The sequence below is a fragment of the Protopterus annectens genome, chromosome 1.part1 (assembly GCF_019279795.1).
Source record: "Protopterus annectens isolate FY-2018-M chromosome 1.part1, PAN1.0, whole genome shotgun sequence".
Lineage (NCBI taxonomy): Eukaryota > Metazoa > Chordata > Ceratodontiformes > Protopteridae > Protopterus > Protopterus annectens.
The window spans coordinates 1,420,126,075-1,420,148,455 of NC_056726.1; the positions used below are offsets into that span (position 1 = coordinate 1,420,126,075).

At 36.7% G+C, this 22,381-nt stretch overlaps 1 protein-coding gene across 1 annotated transcript in view; it reads left to right on the top strand.

The window, feature by feature from the left end:
* Nucleotides 1-22,381, top strand: part of LOC122810795 (ervatamin-C-like) — a 577,987-nt gene that overhangs the window by 241,078 nt on the left and 314,528 nt on the right. Inside the window, exon 4 of the mRNA XM_044082359.1 lies at nucleotides 10,449-10,628. Coding sequence (XP_043938294.1) covers nucleotides 10,449-10,628 — 180 coding nt within the window. The remainder of the gene's footprint in view (nucleotides 1-10,448; nucleotides 10,629-22,381) is intronic.

The following is a 22,381-nucleotide window of genomic DNA, read 5'->3' on the forward strand; positions in this document are numbered from 1 at the left end:
CATTGGCCGCAGATCAGGATCAAACCTTGTACCTTGTGCATCGGAGGGGAAGACCTTAACCATTATGCCACCCTCTAAAATGGAAATTAATAGGATCCTGACAGCAATGTCCAGTGGTTTTGCAACAGCTAAAGTACAGTCTTACCCTTCTAAGCTCAGTGGGGTGGTACTCTCCTGGAGACATTAGCATCAGCAGCCATTGCCATGAATGTCTCCTGAAACAAGATGGTGGCCTGTCTGGAATTCATACTGGCACTGTGTGTTCTTGATCACAAACAGTGCAGCCTGATGCAAGTGCTAAAAGGAATATATGAACATGTGCAGCCAACATGCAAGACATCTTGCTCACACTGTATTGCAACATGCTGTGAATCCAAGACATGCCTTACATCACAAGTGAGCTTCACCAAAATATATCAATTTATGGACATAAATATAGAGAAAAAAGAACTTGATTTGCAGATTTGACTTAAAACGTATTGGAAATCCAGACTCAATTGGACATGCTCCATTAAAAGTATTTTCAAGTTAAAGAAATTGGACCATAGTAACTGCTACTAAAAGCAACACAATTGTTTTGTTTGTTTTTTGTTTATGAATTTGATGGCTATGCTTGAGTTTAATTATTATTTTTATCTTTAGTACTAGATGTTTAATTCCATATATATTTTTATTCATATGTAGTTTAGGTTAGACATTTGATTTTTACTTTTTCTTCCTTTATAACTCTTTTAATTATATTTATTTTCTGAGGATTAATTTAATGTCATTTTGTACTGTTCATATTTTGATTTGTCTAATCAGTAGTATTAACTACCACCTTAGTACATGCTAGCATAATGAAATCTGAGGATGCCCTTTACTTTATCAACAGAAATGGGTGTAAGTACTTTAAAATAATAATTTTTGGTGGGTACAAGTTGAAGCACGTTTACACTTAACACAGCTTCCTATATGTATCATTTGTAAATTCATCCTTTTTGGATATGGTGTGTGTGTGTGTGTGTGTGTGTGTGTGTGTGTGTGTGTGTGTGTGTGTGTGTGTGTGTGTGTGTGTGTGATATATATATATGTAAAGGTTTTCATTACTTGTTTACAAGAAATTAACTTAAATGTTGACAGGTATCATTTGCAAGCTTCACATGTGTTGCTGTGAACTTAAGTATCAAATGGGTTTGTTGGCCATAATTGTTCACACATCTGCTTTTCAGATTCTTATAAGTACTAGGCTAGCTGCCCTTCTGGGCCATTTTAAGACTAGTCAGTTTCCTTTTTGGTGCTTGAATTAACCTATCCCATTTGGTGTTAGATTGGCCTTACCCATCCCATGATCAATAATTATGTATTGCCCCTAGTGAAAATAGCTGGGATTATGCCATAAATAATTTGAGGGAACCTATGCATGGATAAAGCAATTAGGAGCTGCCTCTGTCCATTAGTAGTGTAGGAGGCAGTCCTGGGATAAATTTCTGTTTCCCATCCATAGATACAAGTTGTACTGATATATGGACAGGTATGAGCTTTGTTTATTTGGATGGGGAGTCTGTTTTAGAGTAGCAGTATCCTCTGTGAGATAAACCAGCTCCTCCAAACCATTCTGTTGATGTTGCAGAAGAGGTTTACATCCCTAGATGGTGTATTTCTGATGCATTTTGACTTGCTGATATGCAGTAAGTCCATCAGTAATGGGTTGGAAGATGCCTTGTATATCAGACATAGATAATTTCTTAGCAGTCTGTAGGTTACTAAGTATAGTGACATGGCTTTTAATTGGTCTGTGTAGGACAAATTGTTTAGGCCTTGTATCCTTTTAAAAAGGCATCTCTGTGGATGTTCCAGATGTTGCATGTGCCTGGACAGATACTAACCACAGGAGGCACTATACTGAATGAGTGGCCTAATGAGAGCCTTGTAAATGAGGGCAGTGGCATTTCTAGATCTAAGCATAAATCCTTTGTTTTAAGCTGTGCGATATAGAAGAATTGCCTTATGATAATGGACACACAATGATTAAAAGTTAAGTAACTGCCCATATAAGTTCCAAATCCTGAACAACTGGGTCGGTCAGGTCTTAGGGATGTGTTGTCAATGTGGTGGTTCCCTGGGGTGGATGAATTCCCAAAGGACACAGTAATGCATTTTTTAGCATTTAGTCTCAGTACATGATTTTGTCACTTTATTTATTTGGGACACACCTTTCTGCAGGATGGCAAAGTCATTTGTGGATTCAATAACTGCTCTTAGCTTGCAGTCATCTGCAAACTTGCCACAGCCCTTTGGTATGGACTTTTACTTCAGAAAAGTAGATACCAAACAAGAGAGGTCCCCTGTGGGACTTCACTGGTGGCTGGTCTTTTTGTGGAGGTAACTTTTCTATTTTGATTTCCTACTTCAGATCTGTGAGACAGCTGGCAGTTCACCAAGTGACATAGGGGTTTGTTCCCAGTTTACACCTCCTTCTAACCTCCATTTTGAGGAGAAGCATTATTGAACTTTTGATGAACTGCATCCAAGTAGCTGTCATCATCCCTCACTACTACTGGGTCAACCTGTATGCAAAGTGCAATAACTTTTTTCTTATTGCTCAACTGGCCCTTCCACAGATGGCCATAACTAAACATCTCTTCCTGTTTTTATATTAAATTTCAAACATACCAATAATGTTGCTATGAAAGAGAGCAGTTGTGTTTATGTCTGCCTGGGAACTACTCAAAAACTGTATCTGTATACCTTGAACATTCATCTAAAGTAACTTAACAAAAGAGTACTTTGTCTTAGAAAAATAAAGAGGCTCTCAGAACTGAGTTATGGTGGGGGCGTGGCCAAGGATGAACACAGGATAGCAGCAGATTTCTTCAGCTCCACCAATTTCATTACATTGACAGGAATTAATTACTTAAAAAATTAATTCTTGAAGTAATTTTCTTTCTAAATATGTTTGTTTTATATAGTTCTTGAACTATATCTAAAAAAGAAAGGAAATCTTAATAATATTCCTGTCAGAAATTACTTTGGAAATTTTCCTGTCAGTTTATCAGTCTGAAATGAGTTCCAGTAAGACAAATTCTCAAGACTCTAGCATCAAGAAAGAACTTCAGTCTCTGATAATTATAGTCCAGCAACTTACTGCTAAGATGGATAAAATGGATACTAAAATAGACACTTTCATAGAAAAACTACAAAACAAATAGACTTGTTACATATGGACCTGCAACAACAGAAGATCCAGATGACAGGCATAGAAGAAGCTGTGAATGACATGGAAAATAAAATACAAGAAGAGGGAATCAACATTGAGTTTCTGCTGAAACAAAATACACATTTACAAACAAAGCTGGACGACCTGGAAAATAGATCTAGGCACAATAACATTAGGATTTTTGGACTGCCAGAAAATATTGAAGGTAACAATATTACTTCTTTTTTAACAACATGGCTCCCTAAAACTTTAGATTTACCAGAAGCATTCTCTTTTGGTATCGAAAGAGCACATAGATCTATAGCTAATACTAACTCTAACAAAAACTATCCTAGATCAGTTATAGTTAGATTTCTATCATCTTTTGATAAAGAGATGGTTCTTAAATCTGCTTGGGCTAAAGCTCCTGTTAAGTTTAATGAGACAACTGTGCGTTTTGACAATGACTATTCTTCCATGGTAATTGCTAAAAGAAAAGTTTTTCTGCCACTAATAAGGGAGCTTAAAAAGCACAGTTTAAAACATACCTTCTGTTTCCTGCCAAGCTTAAAATCTTCCTTCCTGATGGTCCTAAGGTCTTGATGATTTAGACTCTGCTTTACTGTTTGTCAAAGAAAAAGGATTTTGGATAAAATAGAAGAAATGGAATGGGCTAGTTCTTCATTAAAGAGATTGGCAACTGAAGCTTCCTGGAAGACTTCAGAGAAGAAGAAGAGACTAAAAGACAAATGATTTGTTATATGTTTTTTTTCTCTCATCATTTTAGTTCATTATTAATCTTTTTGAATATAGTTCCTGCATTTCCAGAAAGCCACAAATATTTTGGAAAAGATTTAATCAAAGTTATTCTCTATGTGCAAAGAAATGTTTTGTTTCATAACCAGTCAAAATGCCTGAAGATTTAATGGCAGGCTGTGACTCGATTTGTTTCTCTTTCTGAAAAAAGTAAGGTTAGTAATTTGATACCTTTTTTTATCTTTAGCTTTTTTTTCTTTTTTTTTTATTATTTTCTTTGTTTATACAATGACATTCTTTTTAGATTATGTAGTGGGTAAAGGGTGGGGAGGGCAGGGAGAACAGTAATGAAAATATCATTAATAGAATAATAACATATTTATTTCTTGTAAAAGTTTATAAGTTCTTCAAATGCTATTTCTAATTATACTTTCTTGATTATACTGCTTATGCTTGTTTGTAAATAATCTGTCATGCTTTAACTAATAATAATCAGAACTAAATAAGAGTAAATAATATGTTTTATTTTTAACTCTATTAATATAAACAGTAAGTAACATTCCATTGTATATACTTCTTACAGCTTTCTCTTACATTTTTTATTTCTGCCTCACTCCTTTTATCTTCTACTCTTTTTCTTTTCTTTATTAATATATAGAAATGCTTTTGGCTGTGTGGGCACAGTGAATAATAGGATTTGTATGAAAATTGAGTTGGGAGAAGAATGCTGAGTTTTATTGCTTGTTGGTAATTTTGAGTTTAATTTCACTTGCATAGAGGCTGTGATGATCTGTGGAATACATTGTGGAGGTTCTGTCATGTTTAGATGCATTTACACTGCTAAATGAATGTTTGTCACTAGTTTTTAATGTTTCCCACCAAAATGTTAAGAGAGACAATCTGGGATGTGGGCTGTCTCATGCACAGTGTCTTTGAGTTACCTCAGAATCTTCAAATCACAGAATTCTCACAGAGAAACTGAAAGCAGTTAGTAAAAACATTGACAAGGTTATCACACTGACACACCACAGATTCAGGAAAAATACTCTGTTCATAAAATATGTCAGTTATAATGATTTTAAATGATGTAGTTTCTTGTAGTAAGTAAATGTCTTATTTTAGAAGGCATAAAAAATGAAACATTTATTTAAATGTTTTTGAAAATCTACTTAACAGCAGCATAATAATCTGTGTTAAAAATTTGTGTTCCAAACATATACTTTACTATAACTCATTTAATTCATCTGATTGACACGCATAAATAATCTTATAACTCTATTCTGGAAGAAATGTCATGTGATATATTTTAAAGCAGTAGGTTAGCATGATTGTAAAATCTGGTTACCAATATGTGTTTGCTGTGCATTATTTTGTATAAAGCAGACAGATTTATTCTAGGGACAGCAAGTAGGATGGTGCTCTACAAAGACACAACTCAGTGAGATCAGATATATATATATATATATATATATATATATGTGTGTGTGTGTGTGTGTGTGTGTATGTATGTATGTGTGTGTGTGTGTGAGTGTGATGGCTTTTTTTCTGAGAATCTGCATAGCTATCCAATATGATTTATAATAATTTCTATGAATACAATATTTTACTCTATTGACAAAATGAATGTTTGACACAAGTTTTAATAAGTTTCCCGCCAAAATGCTAAGGGAGACAATCTGGGATGTGGGCTGTCTCATGCACAGTGTCCATGAGTTTCCTCAGAAGCTTCACTCATGGAATTTTCACAGAGAAACTGAAAGCAGTTAGTATAAACATTGACAAGGTTATCACACTGACACACCACAGATTCAGGAAAAATACTCTATTCATAAAATATGTCAGTTATGATGAGTTTAAATGATGTAGTTTCTTGTAGCAAGTAAATATCTTGTGATACAATCATGATTGTAAAATCTGGTTACCAATATGTGTTTGCTGTGCATTATTTTGTATAAAGCAGACAGATTTATTCTAGGGACAGCAAGTAGGATACTGCTCTACAAAGACACAACTCAGTGAGATCATATATATATATATATATATATATATATATATATATATATATATGTATGTGTGTGTGTGTGTGTGTGTGTGTGTGTGTGTGTGTGTGTGTGTGTATGTATGTATATTTGTGTATGTGTATATGTGTGTGTGTGTGTGTGTGTGTGTGTGTGTGTGTGTGTGTGTGTGTGTGTGTGTGTGTGTGTGTGTGTATATATGTGTGTGTATATGTATGTGTGTGTGTCTGTGTTTATGTGTGTGATGGCTTTTTTTTTAGGTAATAACAGGTGTTTCTGAGAATCTGCATAACTATGCAATATGATTTATAATAATTTTTATGAATACAATATTTTACTCTATTGACAATAATGAGTTTAAGTAAATGCTCATATACAAACAATTCAAGATTTTTTGGAAGCTGTTGATAGAATTCACATGACAGAAAATAGATGCATCTTAATGCATGTAATGTCTGAATCATATTAGCCAAAGTTTTTGATTTAAATGAATGTTAGAACATAATTTTCTCTCCTCTTGATTTCTAACATTAAGATTATTTGAATGCTATTAGAATACAAGTGTTATATATTACATAGATCTATATAATAGTATGAACAGTTTTTAAAAAAAAAAAAAAAAAAGTTTATTTTAGTTTATATGATGCTGTTTTACCAAATGTGTAGTTTTGTCTTGATAGATAATTGAATTGAAAACTGTTAACCTCAGTTAAATATAACTAGTATTAAATTGATAAGGTGGTAGCTGAGGTACTGCTGCTTAGGGTAGGGGGTTAACTTGAGTAGTAAATACTACTCTAAGTTGGAGTTTTCAACTCCAGGCGGGATGCAAGGTTTAATCCTTACATTATTTTCACTTGTTCATTGTTATATGTATATATAAGAAATAAACAAACTAAATGAGAAATACAAAGAAATTTTAACTCATAAAGTTAAAATAACTTTAGAGAAATACAAGTTTTTGTCTTATTCAATAAGCCCCAAATACTTACATAGACTTAAAAATAAAACAAAAAGATTGAATAAACAAAACCATATCAAAGAAATTTTTTCTCTAAGGAAAAAGAAGAATGTTTCTAGTATACCAGAAATACTGGATGAATTTAGAAATCACTTTCACAAGATTAACCATAACAACATTAACATGGAACCTAAAGATAAAATAAAGGAGTTTATAACCACAAACATGAATAAAAAGCTTAATAAACAACAGATTAAACTATTGGACAAGAGTATTTCATATACAGAAGTTATTACACAAATAAATAAGCTTAAATCAAACAAAGCACCGGGTAATGATGGTATTATACCAGAGATATATAAAATCCTTTCTAAAACTACATATTCATTAATACATAAGGTTTTTATTCTGGCCCAAACTGAGTTAATAACCCCCATCTTGGCAATATACATTTATTTCACCAATTTTAAAACCTAATAAAGATCCAACTAGATGTTCTTCATATCGACCCATCTCATTACTTAATGTTGATTATAAAATGTTTATGAGTATTTCTGCTGATAGATTGAAGACAATTATCCCAGGCATTATAGACATAGATCAGACGGGCTTCATTGTAAATAGAAATACTTTTGATAATATAAGAAGAACTTTAACATTAATTGATTTTGCAAATAGGAAAAAGAAAGATTTAACACTTATTAGTCTCGATATAGGTTCAGCATTTGATTCAGTAAGTTGGGACTATCTGTTTACCTTACTGAAATGCACAAATTTCTCTGATGCATTTGTAAATTTAATTGAGCATTTATACAAAGGAACTGGCTTATATTAAGGTAGGAACATATGTTTCACAAAAAATACCCATTCTTAAAGGTGCAAAGCAAGGATGTCCACTTTCTCCACTATTATTCACTTTAGTAATGGAGCCTTGGGCTAATTTGATTAGAAACAGTACTGACATAGAGGGTTTTGAAATAGAAGAAAATACAACATCAAAAATTCAACTTTTGCAGATGATGTTCTAATTACATCAGCAGGATCTAATTCTTCTATGCAGTCTTTATTTGATAAAATGATGAATTTTAAAAGTATTTCTGGTTTAATATTCAATGAAGAAAAACTAAAATACTACCTATATATACACGAAAAAATACTCTCATTAGTGATTTTACTAAATATGTACCCAACTCAGGTCAGATAACTTATTTAGGTATAATACTATCTAAATATATTAAATCTATTATATATAATAACTATAATACCTGTTTTCTTAATATACAAAATCTTTTTAATACCTGGAATAATATGTTTTTACTATGGAGGAGAGACTTACAATTATTAAAATGATAATATTCCCCAAGATTTTATACTTAATACAATCAATAATACTTTCACCTACAAAATAACTATCAAGAAACTGAATACACTAATGTTAAATTTCTTATGGGCACCTAATAGATCTAGGATTGCATTAAAGAAACATACTAATAGCTGGTCTCAAGGGGTATTTCTTTTCCAGACTTTAATTTATATATTATCTCTTCTATTATAAAAGTTATTACTTTATTAATAGATCGGTCATATGTCAAAATGGAAATATTATTGGGAGCTAATTAGTATGCACTTCATGAAAATCTCCTTAACACATAAAAATATGATTATAAATAACTCCATGTTGTGGTTGCTAAAGGAATTTTGTACTTCACCTATTACACCTAAACATATAGTCTGTTACCCATTAAATATTATTATTAGTTATCGTAACTTTATATTCATGCACCCTAAGTATAGGAATGGAATTTTATTGTATTCCTATAATCTATACTCAGGGTATGCTTATGTCATCTACTTCTGAAGGAGCTCATTTAGCTATAGATAATAATCTAAAGTACTGGTATCAGCTGATATCTGATAATAAAGTTAAAATCTAGATTTCTTAAAACAAGAATTTGATCTAAGAGAAACTTGCTGGTTAGAGGTTCAGATCTTTAGACAACATCTCATTGATAGAATAGATCTAATGTCTATAACAGTTAAAGAATCTATTCCAAAACTGATTGATTACTTGATAATAAATTTACAGCATAAAGTTTCTGATAAAGGTAAACTTTCATATATACATAAAATTATCAGACAAGAAACTTTTTACAATGTAGATTCATACTGGAATTATTTCACCTCTATTAATGGGGACCCACCAATTCAACAAGATAAACAATATATATTGGAATCTGCTTATTGAACTACATTTTCCATTGTCTGGAGACTTTATACATGGAAATTTTTACATAGATCTTTTTATACACCTTTGATGATGAATAAAATTAATAATAAAGATAATCTATGTAAGAGATGTAATGTAGAAATTAATGCTGACTGGGCTCATATGTTTTATGACTGTATGAAGTTGAAAGAATACTGGAAGTCAATTAATGAATTTTTGCAGGCTCTTTTTACAGATAATTTCATTATTTCTAAGTCTCTTATATTATTCAACACACCTGTACCTCAATGTGTTAAAAGATTAAGCTTCCCTTGTTATGGTCTATCCTAGCAGTGGCTAGGAAAATAATAACTAGAAATTGGATTTCAGATACACCTCCTTCGTTCAATGAATTTAAAATGTTATGAATATAATGTGTCATATGGAAATAAGCACAATTAGAATGAGAACAACTAGAAAAACATCACATTTTATTGTATGGGATAATTTACAAAATTTGTTAAAAAAATTCTAATTTCAATAGCACAGTATTTTAGTTTAATTAATTGATCTGATTGTAGTGGATGTCTTTGTAAATACTTTAGTTGTTTTGTTGAATATTATAATAATACCTGTTTTTAATTATTTGTATAAAATTGTCATGATATTTCTCTTATATGTTAAAACAATAAACTTGTTTTGAAAAAAAAAAAAAAGAACTGAGTTATGGTGTCCTTTGGATTTGTTTCAGACACAGGTCAAACCTTGGTCACATTACAGAGGGGATTCTAGACTACAGAATGTGCCGGAGCCATGTGTGATGGTTTGGCATATTATTGCATTTGCATTTATTCTAGGAAAATGTCACACTGTAGAGGATATTCCTCAGAATCAGATTTAGTCTTTAAGAAAAAGGAAGTTGGGCTCCCCTGCTCAGTCTGTTGTCACTGTGATCCATCTGTGGAGAAATTAAATAACAACTCACATAAAAAGTATTGCAGATCAGTAGATAAACAGATTGTAGGTGTGAGTGAGAGCATGAGACTCAGCGTGTTACAGATTAAAAGATTATTGTTACAGAAAATGCCTTAGTGCATTTCATGTGGTATCATGAGATATTACACTGAACTTTTTCTCTAAGATAGCATGTATAGTTGAATAGAAGGGAAGTAACACCATGCTAGAATGTAGTAGGGGCTGTAACATCCTGTTGGGATGGACTATATCTGTTTCACATTTCAGCATGAGTAATACTGATAAGATTCTAGAATAAAATGAGTTCATTTATTGATTTACAGAGACTGATTTATTTGGATGTTATCTTGGCAGACCATTGAAGAATTGGAGCAAAATAATGAGCTCATGCCTTGGGACACAGAAGGAGTACCTGTCAGAATACAAGATGAAGTTAATGAATCTGTTCCTGCGGAGTTTGACTGGCGAGAGAAAGACTGTGTTACAGAGGTTAAGTCTCAAGGAAAATGTGGCTCCTGCTGGGCTTTTGCTGCAGTAAGTATTGTTATTAATTAGAAGGAAACCAAAGTGCTATTGAGAATATTAAATTCAGATGTAAGACTGCTAAACATAATTGTATTTAAACTGGAAGCTTGTCTGATGACAGAACTCCCACACTGTCATACATTCTTACATTCACTGTTTTGCTATTATGCATGTGTGATGTAATTTTAGAAAGTTTCATACACACTTACATACATACATACACACATACCAACATGCATATGGGTGTACACAAACACAGAAGTGACTTAGTTTGGTTAATAAGGATAGACATGTCTGGGGTTATAAAGATTAAAGTATGACTGCATCATTCATCTATGCAGAGAGTCTTCTCCAAAGAGCATTTATTTTTTCTGAGACACAAGGTGTTAAAAATATGTTACGACTCAAAGGATGAAAAATAAATCATTGGTCTCTAAAGTGCTTTCCTGCAAAGGAAAATTAACGCACAGCTTTATGCAGACCCCCCCCCCCCGAGTAAATTATAGGTTACATGAAAAACTATTGACTCATTTGTGATTGCCTCATACAATTCTTATCACAAATTAATAATAGCATATGAATACAAAGAGCATTTGGAAATGAAAAAGAAACAGTAAAAAAGCATTTTTTCTGGGATCTAAGCCTCTTTTCTACCCCTGATATGTGTGCGCGTGTGTGTTGTGGGGGAGGTCTGCACCCTGTTATACCTTAGCTACTTATATATGTATATATATATATCAACTCTGAGATTAGTAAGCCATAGCATAGCGGGACCAATACTTGGACCCTAGTCATGTAGGGTTTCTAGTTAAGAACCAGTAAGTTAAGTACTGATTGAAGCACTTCTGACAGTCTTTGCAGTTCCTACGCTATAGGGTAATAATGATAGTATTGAGGTGTACCAGTTAATAACCTGTCTGTAGAGTTCTGCACTCACTGCAAGTGTGCAAGGTCAACAGTAGGATGTCCAGTGCAAACAACATTGCAGCATTTAAGCCATTGTGATATCAGGGCACAAATCATCTTCCAGGTTGAAAGATGCTGTTGGGTTCTTACTTCTGGAGATATGACTGAGAAGAAAATACAAAATGTAAGTGAAAGTGCTGGCTCTGCTATGCAAAAGGATAGAACCTCAACTAATCATAACTACAACCCCAGTGACCTGAGTTTCAGTTATAGACCCAGATCTGGTCAGAGCTGGATAAGATCATGGTAGTGAGAAACTAGTTGCTTACCCACCTCACTGATAGATAGGCAGAGAAAGAAAGAGAGAGAGAAAGATAGATGCAAGGAGACCATGGTATTAGAAGCTACTCCTGACAGAGTTCAGAGGAACAGGCTGTCACAAGTATGCAATCCCAGGCAGCACAGCACAGCAGAAGACAGTAAATGTGTGCATGTGGAAGAATGCATGCATATCATATGGGAAGACCAGGATAGCATGAATTGCATGTCAAATCCACAACTTAATGGGCAGGAACATTTGGTGCAGAGAAAACATCCCCAGGAGCTTTATAAGATGGCTAGCTGGCAACCAGCTTTTGCCTACGATAATATGGAAAATACAAATTGGTTACCTATTTGGTATTCAGTCCAAGAATGGAAGATCCCTTCGTATCACATGATCTGAGTTGTGTATGTGGGTAAAAATAAGGGAAAGATATATGAGATGGGGAGCAGGAGGGTTAGGCTGATAGGCAGATGGGTGATGAAAGGCAAAATAAAGATATTTGGTATTCTTTGAAACCAGTTTCAGAGGTCATCAAATTCAGCAGGTGCCAGACTGAAGGACACCTCCTGAAACAGGGAATAGTTATAAAGATGGTCGTTGGAAATCTGAATATGTAAAAGCTCATATTCCTGTGATTTAGTGGCCCCTTTAAGAGTTTTTGTTCTACCACAGAGGATATTAAAAGGTGGAAAGGTCGAATCACCATGTTCTGAACAGAGGACATTTGGTTTCGTTATTTCCAAATTCATTCTATGCATTTGCTGATGTAGGCTTCACTATTCTGATTAGTATACCATATTGTAACATTAAGGAAACAGACAAGATGACTCAATGACACTGCTCAAATCAGGTTCCTGTTAAAACTTAATGCAGCTGAAGTACCTATACACACCAGAAGCTTTCTGAGACCCTCCACTGCGATGAGTTTGTTGAGAAACTATCACAGTTATCCAGACCTGGCTGGAGGTGTCATATGAGCAGCAAAGTATATTCTTAATGAATACATGAATCTTCAAAGAGGGGAGAGGAAGGTGGTAACATTATTATAAAGAATCTTAATAGCTGTAAAACAGACACACATATGAAGCAGATATTAAAACTTCAGGTATGCATAGAGTGTCATGGCCTTCCAGGTAGCACAATGCAGCTGCCCTCTTTTCTTCCTGTGATCCACCTGTCACATAGTTTTTAAATCTCTTTATCATTTTCCCTTAATGTCATTCCTCCTGGTAGTATATTTAAAAGGTAAGTCATGCTTTCTATGTGGCAGACTATCCTTAAATTCATTTAGATTAGCAGCTGTGTAGTGCCACCACTACCTTCTTCTCTTTTGTTCATCCTTCACTTATACTTTTCCTCCTTCTGTTGTTATTAATGATCCTTTTTCTCTGTGTGATACATGCACAGTATAGTCAGTCAGTCCTTCTAATCTAGTCCTCCCTTATTTTCATACCGGACCTTTCACCTTTGGTGTTGCTTTCGTGTAGAACCTTTTGGGAAGCCCAGCTTCAGTTCCCTACATGGTCTTGAATACTACTTGCAAAATTCCAGATGAATCCTTACTAATTCCTTACACAGAGGCAACATGACATACCCTTCACTCAAGCTCACCTCCTGGATAAGCACCCCAATAGTTTATTCATTTTAGCCTCTTTTGTCTTGCATTGCTGCTGGTGAATAAATTTAGGTTGAACTTCCACTCCTAGAGCCCTATCCAATTACATGTTTGTTAGCTTTAATCCACCACCCCAACAAACATCTATTTCTTATATTATTTTGAATTATTTCTCCCTGTTTGAACCATGCTGTTTTTGTTTCTTTTTCTTAAATCAAATAGGAAGTGTCAAATGTTGTGCACATTCCTTTAACCTCCTAAGTTGCCTTCTTAGGCAGTTCCCATCATCACTGCCCAGTCTGTTCCCCATTTGTATAATCCTCTAACAAGTTGATCTTACATTTTGCCCCCTTTCTGATATCTGATACATGCACACCGAAGAGTGATGGGTCTAGTACTGATCCTTGTGGCTTTCCATTTGTCATTTCTCACTCATTCAGTAATATGGATTCACTTGCACCCTTCTTTCTACCTCCTATCAGGTCCCCTAATCTTTGTATTGTTTCTGAACCTCCTACCCTCCTGTACGTATGGTTATAATTCTTCTGAGGGGGGCCATGCAAAAAAGTTTTATGTAAATCTAAAGACTGCATTCATTTGTTTCCCTGTTATCCATTTGTATTGTTACCAGTCATGGACTGAGTGAGTTAGTTAATTTGACATAATCTGGTCATTGCGGACAATGCACTTGTGATGTTTCTTGTCCAAAAGACCTTTTCCCTTAGATATTCGAATGACATTATCCTAAGTATCTTCTCCATTACCTTTCCCAGTACAGACTTCAGACTGCTCTGCCTATAGATACTAAACTATTCCTTGCACCTTCCTTGTGTAATGGTACTGCTGTTTCCATTTCCCAGTCCCGAGGTACTTCTTATAATCCTAAGGGCATACTGTATGTTCTGTTAGGGAGGTTCTTATACTGCACCTATTTGCCTCCATTAGATGCTAGAAGGTAGATTCCCATGAACCTTTTCTGTCTCCCACAAACCTGCTTTTTCCATTAGTACTTCTTCCTTCCCAATTCTGTAGTGAGTCCAGCTGTCTCTCCTTTAAGCTTTAACTTCCCTTTCTATGTCAGAGCACTCCTTTTATTTCTTTCATTTACAAATAACAATCATTCCAAACATTTTTGTAGGCCTTCTATATCTTTATACACTGAAGTCTATCTCTCTCTCTCTCTTGTTTGCTTCATGCCCTTTCAGTAATTCCAAATATATATGGACATTTTTTTCCTTGTCTTCTGGACTTACCCAGTGACTGCTTTAGGTTTACAGAGCTGGTCTTTTTTGGTTCATAGGTTGATACTAGGCTATCAACCCTAGGGCCTATACAAGCCTAGCCATAACAATTCCCTGGGAACAGGAACAAGGCATCCCTTTGCAAGGTGAAAGTCCTATGAGCAATTTTTTCCTGCCAGGAATGCCTAATCAGTCCATTCATTCCCCTTATGGAGAAAGACAAGTGGTATGGAGCTGGCCAGTATTCAGGTCTGATGAAGTGACCTACCCTTCCCCTCCTTCCACTGGCTCCTTTTACTTCACTAAGTGCTTCCTGCAGTGATAAGAATACCTTCCCAAATGTACTTCCCCAACCAATGTACTTAAGGGCAACATATGCTCTTCATATCCATGCTGCTGGTGTGTTTGCTTTCTCTAGATGTCATCCAAGTTGCGAGTCAGAGTTACCTCCCTCTCCCCAAGATGCACAAATGGGCAGCAGGTGTCCAATGCCATCCTTACCACCCCTCTTGTGCCCAAGCCACTAACTGAATTCAGGTCATCTGCATCATAGTCAGTGCTTCTTTGCTGTATGTCATAGAGCTGCAGTGAAAAAACGTTTGTAGTCATCCTTCACCTATCCTCCAGTGCCTTCTGTATACTCACATTTGCTTTTTGTATCAGTCTAGTTACCCTTTTATGAGCTTCATCATTTCTTTCATTCTTTTTTTACCTTTACCTTCTCCTATCATTTTATATAAGCATTTTTGCTCTTTTTGTTCTTTTGCATAGCCTTCTTTTTCTCCATTTTTAAACATTTATGCATCCATTGTATTTGATTTTTTTTTCTCATGCTTTTTATCATGTTATCCCTTGTTTATTTTTTATGAAATCCTAAACACACTTTATGTCATTGTCCCTTCTTCAAATCCCCATACTTTCCCTCACTGCTTCTCCATCTTCTCAAAGTTCACAGTGTAGGAGCCCTGTACCTATCTGTTGGTTTCCTTCTCTCACTGTAGCCTCCATGTTCTGAACAATACTGCACATTTGGCACTACTTCCTAATGCTTTTTTCACTTCAACTGTGTCAATAGCATCATCCTTACATACAGTCCCTAGTGTTCATCATTTGTATGCAGTGTCCTTATCATATTGCGGAAAGCCTGTGTAATTTTGCCTCAGTTACACAGTATACACATGTATATTAGATTCCACTGTCTCCCTGCCAATGCCTGTAAGATTCTCCAGCAACTGCATCTCTTTTCCACAAACAAATAGTTGGATTAGTATGGAGCAGTGATTGTAGATTAACAATATTAAGGGAGAAAATGTTAAGAACACATTGTTTTACCATCTGCAGACATGTGTTTCATAACAAAAGAGATTCCTTGATACTGCACAGGTGGGTAGCCATCTGAAGATTTCTCTGTGATACAAAGGGAACCAGAAAAGCCAATCACATCACCCATAGGTTGCCAGGAATGGGGTTCTTTGTAGACCACTGTGGGCTGCTAGAAAGTGAGGGCACAGCATTCCAAATGCATTTCTTCATGATTTTAATGTTGACTTGATACATATTGTCCATTTAGGGATGAATCAAATGGGAAGCCTGTTAATAATGCAAAAGAGACCTTTATAGCTGGATATGACAACTCAAATAAAAGGAAACTGTGATGTGCCATTCCATTTGAAGGAATATGGAACTAGGGGAGAAAGGGAATAGGGAACTAGCTGCCTGCTTTGTAGCATAGCTGGGAAAGTCAGGTAGTGAATCCTTAGGAATATGGGAGCAGGTAGGTTTAGAAAGGAGTTGGGTGACATTGTCCATTTATGGACAAATGGCTTCACTTGAAACTGTTATAAGGAGCTAATGATACCAGAGGGGGAGCCTTAGCTGAATAGCCTACATGTTAGCATTCTCCAGGGTGCTGCATATCCATTGTTTGGGTAAGTTGAAAGGGCCTCACAGCTGAACATTTGACATTTGACTAAAAAGCTGGAACAGAATCAATTTTTTTTCTTTTTTTTTTTTTTACAGAGAAGTGGAAATCCACTCTAAGAATTTCAGAATTATACTAGCATAATGGTCTGAATCAGTCCATTGGTGCAACCAGCCTCCTAAGTGATAGTTTGAAAGCTTCCTTTAAGAGCATCCAAGCTATCCTGGTTTGGGCTTGTCACTACCGGTCTAGAAAGGAAGCAAAACCATCTCTCCTGTAGTCATACAATTAATAAAGCAGATACAACAAAAAAATAAATAAATAAAAGAAATTCAAATCCAAAACAATGTAAACGAAAGACAAAGTGAGAAATAAAAAGTGGTGTTGTTAGAATAATGGAGGGTAAACACCAGTGCCTAATGCTTGTATAAGCAAACTCTATACAATGGCAGCATTAACTTAAACATGTTTAGTGCAGATATACCCACATGCCCTGAATTACATTTTACAGCAGAGTGTAAATTTGGAGAAATGAAGAATTCAGAAAAAAGGAACATAACAGACATTCAAGTAATGGAAGAGGCATTATAAGTCAGCCTGGAGGTAAAAAAAAAATGACACCCCACCTCACACAGATATTACTTACATGTCATTTTTTCTTGTACTGGTTAAGGGTAAAGCAATAATAGAAGGAAGATTTGAAGTACAAAAAAGATGATATTGCTAACTGGGGACATAAATAATAATAATGGTAGACTTCAGGAAGAGAGGCAAGGCTCATTCTCCACTCACAATTGAAGGAGGAATAGTGGAAAGGGTGAAGACCATCAAGTTCCTGGGGTGCATATCACTGAAAACTTGTCGTGGTCAATAAATACTAATCACATTGTCAAGAAGGTGCAACAGCATCTACACTTCATAAGAAGGTTGAGAAGAGCAAAACTACCTGTGAAGGCTGCCAGCCCAGCTAGCTATAATGCTGTAAATAATTATATGTCATTTGTAAATATTAATATAGTACATAGGCTTGTCTTACAAAGGTAAGAAAACTGTATGTTATGTGCTGAGCTTCAAACATGTAACCACAGTGTACCCTACTGGAAAAGAACAGAGTTAACTTGCAAAACTCTAAGAAAATAAGTTGACAAGTAAAGAGTTTTACAATTGTGTTTACCACAGGTAGAAGACAGAATGTCTGCATCCAGAAATTCTTTTTATTGTCTGGAAACAGAAATAATCACAGGTTTCAAAGGTAAAAGTGTGTAACTGTTTTAGGATTTCCAGTTCCAGGCAAGTTTCTAAGAGATAAATGTCAGCGTCTAAGAGATAAGTATTCTTGATACTGATGTGCTAACTTTTAGGTTTCTATTGGCTTGGAAACTAAAGGCAGAGGTGACAAGAATGATGTAATCTGAGATAACCCACTAGAAATGTTTGATGGTAACTTAAGAACTATCTTAGAGAAGGAATCTGTGCATTTTGTATTTGTCTTTGGACCTAGAAACATTCACCCAGCACTTCTACCTCCATTTTGATCTATAAGTAAGACTTAGATTGCAATGATTTCTGTTAGAGGTATTTAGGAATATAGTAAGATTAGCTTAGATGTTTTCTGTATTTATGTGAGACTGTCCTGCAATATTGTTTTAAAATATTTCCTGTGATTCTGAACTCTGCTGTCACTGTATTGTGTTATTGAATGTTGTCTTGTCTTTTATTATTTATTATTAAATATATTTAAACCTTTTAATTGTGGCTGTTTTTTTGAGATATTTAAGCTCTTAGAGTACTTGCATAGGTATTTGGTGACTCTGTAAAGACCACTCTTAAATAGCCTTAAAAGTTTGGTCACACTTACCATTTGGATAATAGTAACATTGCATAGTAGAATTGGTCACACATTGGGAAGGGCCTTATAGTAGCTGATAAGTAGTGGGTGGTGCCAGCTGGTACTACTGTATAGTCTGGGCAGAAAGGGGTATAGCTAGTGAACCTGTGCCAGCGTTTCCCAGGTGTGTCTGTGTGATTGTATATAAACCAAATCTCAAAGTGTGTGTATGTCAGCTACTTGGGCAGGGACACAGTGCACTGGCTGGACAGAGAGGGTGCTGGAGGTTTTGGCTTGACCACTTGGCTGAGATCTGAACCCTATAGCTGTGCCAGTGGGAAGTCTTATTGGAGATTTGGAGAGAGAGGGAGACACCAGCCCCAGACTGACTATGATCTCTGTGTGCTCTTAAGGGAAATTGTACTTTATTGTGTGTATACTTGTCATCTTAATTGTGGCTGGTTTTGTAGAGATATTTAAGCTCTTTGAGTACTTTCATAGGTATTTGGTGACTCTGTACAGACCACTCTTAAATAGCCTTAAAAGTTTGGTCACGCTTACCATTTGGATAATAGTAACATTACACAGTCGAACTGGTCACCCTTTGGGAAGGGCCTTATAGTAGCTGATAAGTATTGGGTTGTGCCAGCTGGTACTACTGTATAGTCTGGGCAGAAGGGGGCATAGCTAGTGAACCTGTGCCAGCATTCCCCAGGAGTGTCTGTGTGTTTGTATATAAACCAAATCTCAAAGTGTGTGTTTGTCAACTACATGGGCAGGGACACAATGCACTGGTTGGACAGAGAAGGTGCTGGAGGTTTTGGCTTGACCACTTGGCTGAGATATGAACCCTATAGCTGTACCAGTGGGGAGTCTTTTTGGGGATCTGGAGACACAGGGCGAAACCAGCCCTAGACTGACTGTGATCTCTGTGTGCTCTTAAGGGAAATTGTACTTTATTTTGTGTGAACTTTTCATCTTCCCAATGTGCACGTCCCTCACTGGTGCTAGTGGTGAGGACTGAGCCTTCTTGATTACTGGACCAGTGTAGGCGCATCACATATTAATTGTTTGGCAGTGGTGGGATAGCCCCTTCACATATTAATTGGTTGACAGTGGTGAGATAACCACATCACATATTAATTGGCTTGTAGTGGTGTGGATATTGAATTCCTATAGCTTGTGTACAGTGATCACTGAAGGTGTTTATGTACTCTAAATCAGCCAAGCAGTGAACATTCAGAGTTCATATCACTACTGTTTTATTTCTTTTGTTAGCTTAGCTAATCAGGGAGAGCAGGCAAACATGTCAGCAGAGGAGTATGGCAAGCTGACAAGGAGCCAGTTGTCTTAGATATGCCAATCTATAGGACTGGTGCATGGAACCCTGACTAAAGCAGACATAATTGTAGCTTTAGTCACAGCTGCATCAGAGAATAGCAACCAGGAGGATGATCAGACTGACTGTGGAGATGTACATCTCTCAGAAAATGGACACCTCAACCATTCCACAGATAACTTAAAAATCCATCTGGAGTTAAAGAGACTTGAGTTAGAGGCCAAGCATTTGGAAATGGAGGCAGCAGAGAGACTGTGGCATCTAGAGACTGAGGAAAATGAGAAACTGATATACCCGGAAGCTGAGTAGAAGTAGAGGCAGAGGCAATATGAAAAGGAGATGCTGACTCTTCGCTGGAGTCATGGAGGTAATGGGGAAGGGAGAAACAGAACCACAGAAGCAATAAATGTCAGTAAATTTCTTCCACAGTTTACAGAGGAGGATAATTTTGATAGTTTCATTCATATGTTTGAGAGGGTATGTAAACAGTATAATGTTGACCAAGGGCTCTGGGTGCAGTTCCTGACCCCCTTACTCCATGGTAAAGCTGTAACTGTAATGTCCAAACTGTCTGATGACTGCTTAATTTATAATGTTGTAAAGAATTGTTTGCTAGATTTTTTAAGTTAACACCTGAAGCTTATAGGAAAAAGTTTTGTGACCATAGATGCAAGGCAGATGAACATTTGTGTGAATATGTTGCTGAACTAAGCACTTATTTTCATAGATGTTTGAGTTGATGTCAGATCACCACTTTTGAAGGGCTGTCAGATATTTTGGTGAGGGAACAAGGCCTTAGCCCTTTGCCTGAGGACATGAGAATCTGGTTAGCTGATAGACAATGCTCTACTGTAGATGAGTTGAAGAAGAAGGGAGACCTATACCCAGCAAGCAGGGCATCACTGCACAGGAAATAGACACCCAGTGCTGCTCATGGGTCTAAGGGAAACCATGGTGGGCAGCCCAGACTGCCCAAATAGAATCTGCCAGTAGCAGGGGAAGCCACTAGTCCAGGTACATGTCCAGGACCAAGGGTTAAATGTTTTAAATGCAACCAGTGGGGCCATGTTGCATATAAGGCAAGGTGGGGAACAAAAGGTGGGAGAGCCAGTAAGTAGGAATGACAAAATGCCAACAGTAGGTTATCTTGAGACATCAAGAGTACCAAAGTACCACCCTGAAGATGTCCTGATGGGGAATGATTTTGATAAGGCAGTATCATGAGTTCATGCAGTTACACGCAGTCAAGCTTGGAGACAAGCATAGCTTGGGGGAGACTCAGACAGACCGCATACTTGCAGCCAGGACTGGTGAGGTGATTACTTCAGGGAGGGATCTACTCTGTAACAGTGAGACTGAAGATGAGCCACAGCTGCTTGGAGGCACTGATGTTCCCTTGGACAAAGTGACTGCAAAGGCAGAGGTGATTAGTAGTTCCCAAACTGACAGTGAGGCACTACTGTCAGAGGATGTCAGACTTCCTGTGGAAGGGGAGCTGTGAAGGGTTAGAAAGAGAGAGTTGAGACAGGCTCAGCTCTCAGACACTACAGTACATGGCCTGAGAGAGGTAGCTAGTGAGGCACCTGATTCTCAAGGGAAGGGGGAATCTGTATACTGGGACAAAAGGTTACTGTATAGAGAGTGGACCCCTGAGGGAGGGCTAGAGGGTGAGAGAGTACAGCAGTTGGTAGTCCCTAGAGCTTACCATCTGGCACTTCTAGCCACAGCCCATAATATTCCATTTGCAGGTAATATGGACATAAAATGTATAAAGAGATGTATTATGCAGAACCTCTACTGGCCTGGGATTTCCAGAGATGTAACAGGCTACTGCAGGACCTTTGAGCAGTGCAAAAAGGTTGGCAAGGCAGGAAACAAGGTGAAAGCTTATTTAATGCCTTTGCCTGTAATTGAGGAGCCATTTCAGAGGGTAGCTATGGATATTGTGGGGCCTCTGAGTACCCCAATTTCACAGGGCAGTGGCTCTGTCCTCCATTGAGGCAGAAAAGGTGGCAAATGCCTTGTTAGAGATTTTCAGCAGGGTAGGTTTCCCAAAAGAAATACTGACTGACAGAGATGCCAATTTCATGTCAAACCTGTTGGCTTGTAAATGGAAGTACTGTGGGGTGAAGCACCTAAAGACCACCCTTTACCATCCCCAAACTAATGGTCTTGTTGAGAGGTTAAAGTCTACACTCAAGACAACGCTATGGGCATTTGCAGACCAGTTTAAGAGGGAGTGGGACAAATATTTGCTTACAGAGAGGTGCACCAGGAATCCACAGGTTTTTCACCCGTTGAGTTGTTATATGGGCAAAGGGTGAGAGGACCTCTAGATTTAATTCAAGATGAGTGGGAGGATGAGTGTGAATCCCACAAGGAGTCTGTTGTGCCATATGTCCTAAACTTCAGGACAAGGGTCAGGGAAATCATGGGCTTGGCCCAGGAGAACCTGGCAGAAGCCCAACAACAGAAAAAGGTCTGGCATGACAGGAATGCTCAAGCTAGAGAGTATGCTGTAGTGCAACAGGTAATAGTTTTCATTCCTGTCAGACACAACAAGCTGCAGGCAGGTTGGGAGGGACCC